This window comes from Mytilus californianus, unplaced genomic scaffold, assembly GCF_021869535.1.
Source record: "Mytilus californianus isolate M0D057914Y unplaced genomic scaffold, xbMytCali1.0.p SCAF_1, whole genome shotgun sequence".
NCBI classification, from domain to species: domain Eukaryota; kingdom Metazoa; phylum Mollusca; class Bivalvia; order Mytilida; family Mytilidae; genus Mytilus; species Mytilus californianus.
The window spans coordinates 47,896,405-47,909,035 of NW_026262581.1; the positions used below are offsets into that span (position 1 = coordinate 47,896,405).

At 32.5% G+C, this 12,631-nt stretch overlaps 1 protein-coding gene across 5 annotated transcripts in view; it reads right to left on the bottom strand.

Annotated features, from left to right (window-relative positions):
* Positions 1-12,631, bottom strand: part of LOC127703943 (E3 ubiquitin-protein ligase HUWE1-like) — a 134,423-nt gene that overhangs the window by 74,797 nt on the left and 46,995 nt on the right. For all 5 annotated transcript variants that reach the window (XM_052207991.1, XM_052207997.1, XM_052207994.1 and 2 more), the window contains exons 43-49: positions 11,568-11,661; positions 8,742-8,982; positions 7,786-7,972; positions 5,954-6,112; positions 4,432-4,541; positions 1,980-2,183; positions 987-1,542 (exon numbers count right to left, since the gene is read on the bottom strand). In XM_052207991.1, the coding sequence (XP_052063951.1) occupies positions 987-1,542; positions 1,980-2,183; positions 4,432-4,541; positions 5,954-6,112; positions 7,786-7,972; positions 8,742-8,982; positions 11,568-11,661 (1,551 nt within the window). The remainder of the gene's footprint in view (positions 1-986; positions 1,543-1,979; positions 2,184-4,431; positions 4,542-5,953; positions 6,113-7,785; positions 7,973-8,741; positions 8,983-11,567; positions 11,662-12,631) is intronic.

Genomic DNA, 12,631 nt, shown 5'->3' on the forward strand with positions numbered 1-12,631 from the left:
AGCATAATGTCTGAAAGAGGATTCTGGTGTAGAAGAGGTAAAATTGTTACCACATTAAACACACAAAAGATACAAGTGTTTCTGTTGTGTCTCTAGTAGCGGTAGTTTATATAGCATTCTTCCCTTCCTAAATGACCCATGGGATAAGAGGTCAGTCGTACACAAGAATGCTGGACATACAATACATTATACAATTAATCTAAATGTTATAAAAAATCATCTTCATTATCATATTTTATCATAAGAGATGAGATAAAATTAGAGACCTCTTTCACAACAGCATTTTTAACACAAGTTTTGTTAATTTGCTTGCCAGTTTTTTATCTATAGAAAGTTTGCTCAAGCATTGCAATTTCAAGTGGACACTTGTATAACCTTTTGCATTACTGTTGATAAAATATACATGGTTTTCGATATAAATTTGAGAAAATAATGATTGAAAAAGGCACAGATTTCTCCTAAACTTGTCTTGCCTATAGGATTTTCTTGAGAATTTTGGACAACCCCTATTGTAACTTGTAGTGATTTCCAAATAACATTACATTACTAATTAATATTAAGATGACAATTGTGTTTTTGGGTTGCTGTCTCATTTGTATATCCAATATATATCTTTTTATTCAAACTTTCCTTATAAGATATGCAAGTACAAATGTATAATGTCTGAAAGATGAGTATTCTAGCAACCTATGATTTTATCTTGTTTAGCTGATTCAGAGATATGGAAAAGTTTAAATTTGTTGACAGGTGTAGTCACGTAATGTCTAAAAGAAACCAAACCCTCTCGTAAAGGTGAGGTAAAATTGTAACCACATTAAACACACAAAAGATACAAGTATATCTATTGTGTCTCTAGTAGTGGTAGTTTATATAGCATTCTTCCCTTCCTAAATGACCCATGGGATAAGAGGTCAGTCGTACACAAGAATGCTGGATATGTGAGATATTATTTCCTTTTACATGAAGTATAATAAAAAAACGTTTACCTGTTGTATTATTTTCAGCTGAAAGTCCAGTTCCTGGTTCACTCTGTGGTAATTCAGCTTTTGGTTTGGGTTTAGCTGTTACATTTTGCACCGGTTGGTTCACACTTCTAGACAATGTTTCCAATGGTTTAAGAGCCGAGTTAATTGTATTAGCCATATACGGACTAGAAAGATCCAAACTATGAGGTATCCTGGCTAAATCAGCTACAATGCCCTTCTTCAACAGACTCTTAACAATGTTATTAATTAATGTCTGCTGTCCTTTAAAAACTTGATTTGGGATCTGACCGGGACTAGGACACGATTCAATAATCACGCTGATCAAACTAGTCAATGATTGAATCTTCGTGTGTTTCTCTGAACTTTCAGGCAGGCCCAAAGCTCTCTGAATGGACGCTTTCAGTTCACTTACAAGAGTTAATTGAGCATCTGGACTGTGATTACAAGCAGCTATGCTAGCTAAGAAAATCCTAGAATAAGCAGGACAGTCTTTGTCCCCACTTTTTTGACACTGCGGTAATAAATTGTCCAAAACATATGCCAATACAGTGCAATCCTAAAATAGAAAATGTGTATAAACAAACAAATACAAGGATGATAATGTATGGCAAACCAAAAATTATTCTTATCTTCATTTATCAGAGGAACTATAAAGGTTATCATGATTCTGTACTTTTCTGAGAGATAATTTCAACTAAGTTTGATGTTCAACTTTCTCAAATTCCAAAACTTGATATACTTAATTTCTTTTATTCTCTTTAAAATTCAGTCCATAATATTACAGCAGTTTATTAAATATTCAACATATTCAATTTGTAGTTAACATTGTTATATTTTTTTTTTAATTTTTCAGTCATTTCTGCTGACTGTGTTCATCTTTTTTTTGTGTAGCGTCCCTTTGAAACTATGTTTGTGAAGTAAAAATTATATTGATTTTACATTTTTTACTCATTTATAGTTTTTTCTTGAATCAACAATAATTATGTTAATTACCTCTAATACTAATTCTGACTGTCCACTGTGGTATGTGTAGTTAGTAATTAGCCTTGTACAACTAGAATAAGATTTAATCATTTCAGATAACAACCGTAATACTGCAGATTTTGGCATCAATGGATTCTGGTTCTTTAGATCTTCTTTTGTTTCTTTTTGGTCTTTGGACGTGCCTGCTTCTGAATTATTGACATCAATTTGACTCTAAAATATAAATTAATATTTGTACGATTAAACATTTTTTACTGTAACAGAAAGTTTAACCCCCACCCCTTTTCCCCAAAGTATAATTGAAATAGTGGTGTTGATCAACTACCTCATTTAATTATTTTACTGTTAAATTTCAGCAAATACAAAATAAGAAGATGTGGCATAATTGCCAATGAGACAACTATTTACCAGAGACCAAATGACATAGATTTAAGCAATTATAGGTCACTGTACTGCCTTAAACAGTGAGAAAAATCAATACCTTATGGTAAGCTTTAAAAGGTCCTGACATGACAAAATGTATAACAATTCAAACAAGATAACCAATGGCCGAAACTATGTACAAATTAATGGGGAATTTGACACAGATGATGCCCCCGCTTGCACATAACGTTTTAAAAGGACACAACTCAAGAACTGTAAAAGTGACGCTACCCAAATTTCTACTTGATATGAGTTATGTGGTAATAAGCATTGTGTATAGGTTTCATAACATTTGGTTGAGGTACTTTTAAGTTAGAGAACAGAAACGAAAAATTCAGCAATTTTTCAATTTGTAAAGGGGCATAACTCTAGAACAGTAAAAGTGACGCCACGAAAATTCGAACTTGATCTGTGTTTTCTTGTAATTAGCATTGTGTATAAGTTTTATAACATTTGGTTGAGGCAAACTTAAGTTAGAGAACAGAAACAAATTCAGTAATTTTTCCATTTGTAAAGAGGCATAACTCTAGAACAGTAAAAGGGACGCCACCAAAATTCAAATTTGATCTGTGTTTTGTGGTAATAAGCATTGTGTATAAGTTTCATAACATTTGGTTGAGGTAAACTAAAGTTAGAGAACAGAAACCAATTTTGGGACGTACGTAAGTACGGACGGACATACGTAAGTACAGACGGACGTACAGACGGACAAGGGTAAAACTTAATGCCCCTCCGCTACGGCGGGGGCATAAAAATAAACCATTTGGTTTGCAGTGTTCCATTTTGTTTGGAAAATATACTTCTTTTGGTGTAATATACTCAGAATGAAATTATCAACAGGCAAACTCAGTGATATGCTTGTCATTTCAAAATTCATCATTGACATACAAGGTTTTAAAAATACCAAATGAAAAAGGTGCACTAACCTGCTTTACTGTGTGTGATTAAAGCCGGTTGTCCTGTGGTTTTTTTTTTTTGTTTTTTTTTCAATCTCAACATTCATATCTCATAATCACCTGGATGCTTAATGATATTCCGTATGTGCATGTCAGTCAGGGGACTTACTTAAATGAGTGATTTTCTAAATCACTGATTCAAGTAACATTATGTCCATAAAGGTTGGAAGTAAGAGTTGTCTTTCTTTAATAATCACCTATTTAAGTAGTACTAATTAATCACTAGATTTAGTGATTTAATTTTATTGTAGCTTTAAATATAGAATACTAATGATCCAGGGACTATAAATTATGTTGCTAAAATTATCAGAACCAACATCTGGGTTGATAGGATGACCGGGTCATGTCAGGTGATGACCTTGTACTGAATCTAGGATAATGATATAAAAATCACTTGTTTAAGTATCATACCTCAATTTCCTTCCAAAAAATCACTTCTTTAAGTATCATTATTTTAATAACCCCCACTAACACCCCGGAACAGTGAAATTTTAATCGCGAACAGTAGAATTTTATTACATAATCTGTAAGATGAAACCTTGAATTTTACAGGAAAAATACTCCCACTGCTGGGAAAAATCTGCTAAGAAAGTATCAGTTCATTATGTAAAGCCATTATTATAGCATTTTTTCAACTAAAATAGAATTTGCAGCTAAATGATTTCATCAAAGGCATAAACTTTGCTACTTAAAAGAAGCAAAAAGTTCATTTTTTTTCAATTTTACTAATGAACAGATATTATCTAAAATTTTGGTAAAACTACAAAATCACAATTTGTGACAAAACTTCGAATTTGCTACTTAAATAAGTCCCCTGACTGGTTATTGACCATGTAAATTAATCATAAATTGATACATTTTTCTCCTGTAACATACTCATTAATTGAAACATGTCTTTCCTGTAACATAATCATAAACTTTTCCAATGGTTGACACCACCAACTACAGAAATAGCATGCCTAAGTCTTGCTTCAGGAGAGTCCAGAATTGCAACAAGACCAGAAGTATAGTATTTCCTTCTTCATTATTTCCAATTCCAAATACAAGCATGAAAACAGACAAAACAGTTGTTCCATACTTACAGATGTATCATCCTCCGTGACCATGTCTATTGCACTGTTTTGTCTGGCGATCGTTCTTTCTGCTTCGGCTACTGCCTCTGCCAATGTTTTTGGTTCTTGTACTTTATTTTCTAGAGATATATTATAAATCAATTGTAATCAATTACAAATTCTTATACTTGGAGAAAAAGAAAAAGATGTCAAACTTTCTATTGATATTTTAAATACTATGTCCACTAGTGTATAAACAGACCATCTGTTAATCTACAGTCAACATTTACCAGATCACGAGAGGCTTAAGTCAAGATCAAGAAAAATCCCTTTGCTTGTTACATACACCCTTAAACATGTACAATACTTCATCATATGTTCTGATTTAACATTTTCTAAACATCAAACTTATTCCCCAATACATTCGTTTATATATTCCTTCATTGGTTAATTCTCCACAATATTAAAAGTCATTTCTTCTGAACTTACAATAATAACTAACAGCAGATTATATTGCAGCAATAAAATATGTTGAGCAAGAACATGCGTCTATAGGACACAATCTCAAATCATCACATTTCCATATTAAGTGAACTGTGATCTCTGGGTCAAAACCCAAATTCTAAAATGTTCATGGTTAACTACTTTAAAATCCCAAAAAAATTTACTTGATACAGGTTAGAAAAACAGATAGGCACTCAGACTGTGTGACTGACATATAGATCATAAAATATTTCCATACACCAAATATAGTTGAACTATTGCATATAGTATTAGAAAAAAAGACCAAAACTCAAAAATTTAACTTTGACCACTGAACCATGAAAATGAGGTCAAGGTCAGATGACACCTGCCAGCTAGACATGTACACCTTACAATCATTCCATACACCAAATATAGTAGACCTATTGCATACAGTATAAGAAAAACAGACCAAAACACAAAAACTTAACTATAACCACTGAACCATGAAAATGAGGTCAAGGTCAGATGACACCTGCCAGTTGGACATGTACACCTTACAGTCCTTCCATACACTGAATATACTAGACCTACTGCTTATAGTATCTGAGATATGGACTTGACCACGAAAACTTAACCTTGTTCACTGATCCATGAAATGAGGTCAAGGTCAAGTGAAAACTGTCTGACGGGCATGAGGACCTTGCAAGGTACGCACATACCAAATATAGTTATCCTATTACTTATAATAAGAGAGAATTTAACATTACAAAAAATCTTAACTTTTTTTTCAAGTTGTCACTGAACCATGAAAATGAGGTCAAGGACATTGGACATGTGACTGACGGAAACTTCGTAACATGAGGCATCCATATACAAAGTATGAAGCATCAAGATCTTCCACCTTCTAAAATATAAAGCTTTTAAGAAGTTAGCTAACACCGCAGCTGTCGCCGGATCACTATCCCTATGTCGAGCTCAAAAGTCGCAGGCTCAACAAAAATCGCAGATTGAAAGCAAATTTGGAGGAATTATAACGCCAACTTAAAATATTTATGTTTACACAGTAACTAGAGTGATTTGTACATACCTTCCTCTGCATAGTGACACTTGCATATAAGAGCATTTAAGAGATCAAAAAGAACTTCTTTTAATGGAGATTCTACTGTATAATTGATGGTATGTTTACTGGCTATACACTTCAGTAGCTGAGGACTATTGGGACCATAAAACCTCATCTCGTCTTCATCTACAAAATATGTATTCTGCTGTAAGTAAACAATATACCTGTACAAAAAAGGCTGCAAAAAAAAACTCATTCTACTCAGGGCTGTTCCAAAATGCATCAGGAGGGAGGGAGGGGGAATAGGAGGCACTCAAATTAAATAAATATTGGAGGTTGCATTTCCCTCATAATTTTGTAAATACTATAAGTAAAATGAGAACTTTATTTTATGAGTGGTCAGGGTCTTAAAACAGTACCTCCCAAGCATTTTAGTTCTGGAACAACCCGTACTAAAAAGTCATGTCACATTTAAGAATTGTATCCTGCAATCAGCCAACTATTGTACAAATAACATGTACACAAATAAATTTTTGTTTTATTTGTACTTGTACAAATGAAGTCTCCGCATACTCTGCCTCCATGTTGAGCAAAGGGTTGTGTGAATATTTCTTTTGGGTTACAGTTCATTTTGGGGTACTCTTCGCAGTTCACGTTTAAACTATGTCGATTTCTTTACAAAATCAGAGACAATCATTTGGATTTAAACAACTAAATCTTAAAGTGCTGGGTGTAAATTACAGGATAAAAACAATATATGAACTTTGTCGGAAATATAAAATTTATTTCTACTTGCTATGTAACAGGATAAAAACTTGGCACGCCACACTTTTCGTCCTGTTTCTAAAGCTCATTCAAATAAATTTTATATTTTCCGACAATGTACATATATTGTATATATATCTGGATATTTCTTCACGTATTTAAGTCCAATTCTGCACATTGGAATTAGCCTAAAATTAAGAGTTGTTTTCTATTAAAATAACATTGTACTGTTAATAAAATGAGGTGCAAGCTGTTATACTGTATATCAGGAAATTCTATGTATCAGTGAATGTCTAATTTTCAATCAGTTTTTGATAGGCATTTTACCATGCAAAAACATTTCACTTTCTATTGATCAACATCAAAATGCATTGTACAGGGCAGTGAAATGCACAATGAACACGGCTAAGATTTAATTGCTCCTTCTAAGGCCGAACCCACAAATAAAACCTCATGAAAAAATAACCCTTTTTGATTCAATCAAATAATGATTGTCAAAACTTATTTCAAAGATACATCCATGTTCCTATGATTTACTACCATTAAAAGAACACGAAATTTGTAATAGGTCTAGCAAATGAAAAGGTATGATTAATTTAGTCCCATTTTTTTTAAAACCCCAACCTTTCGCAGCGGTGGTTTGGTAGTTCTAAGAAAAATGGGACTGACGGATGGACAGGGTTAACCAGCATCACTGAGCGGGGTATAAAAAGTATTATAAATCTATAATATAAATGTTCATTAGAGACAAATTTGTCAGATATCAGTACTTATAGTTGTTTAATAATTTGTTTAAGTCTTCAAACTTCTTGTAGTGCATGCAAAACTATCAAAATGGCCTCTTTTTGACATCTTGTCATTTATACAGAGATAAGAGCCACACCCTTACCCCAAAAGATGTTTTGTTACAACTAGTTTAAACAAAGATGTTAATGTAGGTAAAATATATTTTAATTTTGCCAAACCAATGTTTAAAATGGCTATTTCAGATCAGATATGTCAATTCTGATATTCCTATTTTAGGAATTTCAGGGGCCATATAATGGCTCTTTTTATACCACCTACTGTTTTCTATAGCTTGAATGTTTACAAACCTCTTTTAGCAGGTGGTGGTAAAGCTACCCGCAAGATAGATTTGACAACTTCTGTGAACAATTCAGGATGTCGACAGGCTGCTGGACCCAAGACTCTCAGGACATAATGTAATTCCTTGGAACCCATACTGCCCTGCGATACACCACTTGTACTGGAACCAGAGCCAGACGTGACTTTCTTTACAACCTAAAATGAAAAATTACTGGTAAATAAGGAACACTTGTGTCAAATTGATAAAATTCTATTTTACACTGTTTATTTAATTTGAGATAGTTCTGTCTAGCTACAATACCAGGGTAAAAGCTACAACAAACTTCTACCCAACGATGCCAATCACTAAATTAATATAGCATTGTAAACAATCACATATGTCACACGACAAGACACAAATGCAGATACATAATGCGTGATAGTAAAGAACACCTATCATATATTCATTTTTAATGACATACATTGTACTTAAACAGTTATAAAATAAAATACTTTGATCTTTCATGTCAGTCCAAATGATAATCAAGTTATTTGCCAAGCAATTTTACAGAGGACATTCTTGAGATAACAATGATCAACTTTGAATCAGTTATTTATAAACAAATGTGTGAGTCTCCAGAGGTAAACGTGTGTCACCTGCCATCTCCGCTGCAGATTAACAAAGTGTGTAGTAAACAAAGGCAACCACAGAAGTGATCCTTATTTGTCACTGGAGAAAGCTTGACGCTACAGACGACCTAAAAATATACTTGGATTTTCGTTCAGTTTCATTTCACACTTTCTCATCTTTGTATTCTTAATGTTATGCATGCTGAATTTTGTCAATTTCATCTAATATCATAAAATAAATTCTTACTTAAATATAAAATTATTATGTGTACTCAGACTTTTAACCATTATTCTGAGAAACCAATCTATAACAAATGAACACTTATCAAATGATCTACAAAATCTTAAGACATACCTTCTCCATACAGTATCTTAATGAATCTTTTTCTTCCATTACATGTCTGAATATTAACGTCACTAAAGAAATAAATCCTTGGAAAGATGAGGATTGTGTAAGAGCAAGTAAAAGTCTCGGTCCACCCAAATCAGCAAACAATACGGCATATTTATGTTCCCTTGTCAGACGCAACACTAACCGAAGGGATGCATGTAAAGTATCTGCTTCTACAGGTATACCAACTAAAACAACTACAGACCTGCAAATAAAAAATAAACACTACATAGAATTTTATTAGTATCAGTTTTTAAATGGTAGACATGTACTTATCCAATTTAAACCATGCAAATAGTGCCCTATATAATTTCCTTGCAACTGATCAATTCAATTTGAACTCATCAAAGTCCAAAGTAAACCCAAAAATCATTCCGATTCAGAAATGAAATAGGTGTTTCAGTACATCATGTGAGTAAGAATCTGTGAAAGTTTTTTTCATATTCTGTCAAGTGGTTCAGGAGCAGTATCCGATAAAAAAGTAGGACAAAAGCAGGGATGAATAAACGAAGTGAAGAACACCCAATGACCACGTCAGAATGCAGGGGCTATTATAATGCTGTTACAGTACCTTCATTTATTTTATGCCATATGTTCAGAAAAAAAATTATCAACAGGCATAATTCAGTCATATGCTTGTCACTTTATAATTCATCACAACATACCTAGTACAAGAATGAGACCAATAAAATTCATCCAGTTTGAAAAGTTCACAACTATTTATACAATTAATAATTTGAATTAGTGAATGGATCTAATGTAAGGCAATCCTTCTTATTTAAAACAACCTTTTTGTCATTGAATCAAGAATTTAAACCCATTATAGGTGATTGTGTTAAAAAAAACAATGAATTAGTTCCAAAATTTTTTCTGGACAATGTGATTTATACTGGGCCAATATCATATTTTTTCAAAACCTACATGAGAAATCTCATCTTATTCCAATTTTAACATGTTTAATAATGTCAAAAGTTATAAATGTTCCCAACAATGGCTTCAGAATAATAAATTCAACAAGCAAGATTCAGTCATATGCTTGTCATTATAAAATTCATCCTCAATGCATTATTTAACACAGAACGCAATAAATATCCAAACTTCAAATTAATAAATAAACTGTATTAAAATAATATAACTTTAGAATCGTATCAATTATATTACTGGTAAGCCCTCTCCCAACTCCATTGTCCAGTACATTTAATTTTTAAACCCATACATCTAAATACAATATTCAACACTTTCTGGAATAACTTTAAGAAATCAAACTGACATTCATGTATTTATGGAAGTTGCAGTCAGCTTTAGTATGTCGTAAGATTGGAATTCTAACTGTAGTACTCAGAACTAATCTATCAACATTTATAATTCAGTTATATGCTTGTCTTTTTATAATTCATCATGGATGTGTGTATACTAAACTGGGTCCTCTGCTAGTCTTAGTGCACTACATCAAAATCTAACATGAAAAAAGTTTTATTAGTGTATCTCCTTAACATCCCTGAGAAGCCCTTACCTATTGATAATTATGAGTACATATATGCATCTTCAATAGAGAAAGAAAATGACACATTCTCTTGCATGTTTCTTTAAAGGAGATTAAAGGAGTAGAATACAGATTTCGTGATCCAACTTTTTTTGTATATGTTATTCAGAATAACATTATCAACAGGCATGATTCAGTCATATGCTTGTCATTTTCAAAATTCATCATTGATTCAAGTGACTGAACACATCACTACACTTTCTGGCATAATCATAAAATTCAAACTGGCAGTCATGTACTCTTGAACGATGCAGGCAGCTTGAGAAAACTTATACTTTTATGTCCTAAGATTGAAATTTTAACAGCAGTATTCAGAACTAATCTAAATCTATTGATTTTGTTTTTGTTCAGGTGTACAATACATATTGTGGTATCAGCTTTTTTCTCTAAAAGTAAAGTTTCTTTTTACAATGAAAATGTACCCATAGACACTCAGAATATATTCTAGTGTATTACAGTTTTAAACTCAGAATTATAAATTCAACATGCATAAATTCAGTTATATGCTTGTCTTTGAAATTCATCATTGACACAAATTTAAGACGGTGTTCCAGTATTTTGACAATTTGATCAAAAACAACCAATTTATAAATTGAACGGGAGGTAACCTTTACTGGCTTTCATTTAAGTATACATTGAAAAGTAGGAGATACAATTATTCAAACACCCCAACAAACCAGAGTATATTTTCTGATAAAAGATGATCATCGACATTATTCCACTTATTTGACCTGATCCAGGATGAATAATTAGGGAAATGCTATCCAAGACACCACAGAAATAGCATTGATTTCTATTCATCATTATAGAACAGACCAGACATATGTTCAACATTACTGAACAGTTGCAAAAGTGACTAGATTTACTTCCACCTTAAATGGAACATGTTTAAAGTTACATTACCACTGAAAGACGCACCATATAAGGTGAAATATATAAAGTAATTTTTTGCACAGGGTTTACTAAGTTGAACCAAGTTTTTAACCATGACTTTCACTGTACCGTCATTTTCCTTGTGTGCGACACACCTTCTAGTAGTATCAAATAATCATGCCAAGTTTCATTACCATACTCCAAGGTGTTTGAAAGTTAGAAAGCTGAAACAATTTTGTGACTAATGAACAAGCTGATTACTCTACTTGTGTGGCCCTAATAATCTAACCTTCCATAGTAACGCATTGTCACGAGATAAAAATTACTTATAATCATATGCATTTAAAATAGACACTTTATAACAATGAATGTACCTGATTATACTAGTTATGTGGTCATGATTTAAACCATTAACCACAGGTGGTATTTCTCTTTTCTTTTCTGTACTTTCTGTTTCCATTTTACTCTCTGTGAAATAAAATAACACATTCAATATTAAATACTTGTTTAGCAAAATAATACATGAAGTGTAAAACAGTTGCCTTCACTTTCAAAGTTGTAAGAGCTAATTTCCTAATGCTTTTAGATTAAGACTTTGGTTGGTTTGCTTGCTTTGTAAGTATAAACGTTTGCTCAAGCATTGTGATTAAGATTGACATCTGCAAACAATATACATGTAGATTGGGCAGAGTTAAACCTTACTTACATTGTCTTGTAATGTTTACATGTACAAATGGGTGTTCCTTACCGCCAGGATTACATACAATCAAATTCAAGTATAATGTATACAAGTTTAACACCGCCTATTTTATATTGTTCGCAGATGTCAATCTTAATTACAATGCTTGAGCAAACGTTAATACAAACAAAGCAAGCAAACCAACCAAAGTCTTAATCTACAAGCATTAGGAAATTAACTCTACCGTAGAAAGGCTTGTATAGTTCGCAGTGGTACATAGTCCGCACCCCCTTCTCCCCACGAATTTTTAGGAAAAAAAACTTTTTGTAACTGTTAGAAAAGGTCTAATGAAACTCCGGTAATTTCAAATCCTGTGCGGTCGTTTGCGGTATTTTCTTGGAAAAACCTGTTTTCCATCATCAAACAGAAGCTGAAACTGCTTGTTAATGATTCTAGAACGCTTCATGATTGTTAAAATAAGTTTAATTCACTTAAAAAACAATTTAGAAACTTGTGTATGTTTAAACAGGAAGTTCAAAAAGCACGTGTAAAAGAAGAAATTAACCGGTGAGAGTCGAAATCCGTACATAACAGATATCACTATAATACGACTTTGAAAGTAAAACAGTTCCATCCTTTTGTAAAAAAGTCTTTAATATATCTATCACATTAATGTTTGAAGGGTCTTAAGCTAATACAAACCATATTAGTCAGTATGAAACACCAAAACGGAACGAACAATAACCGATTTCGTTTTGT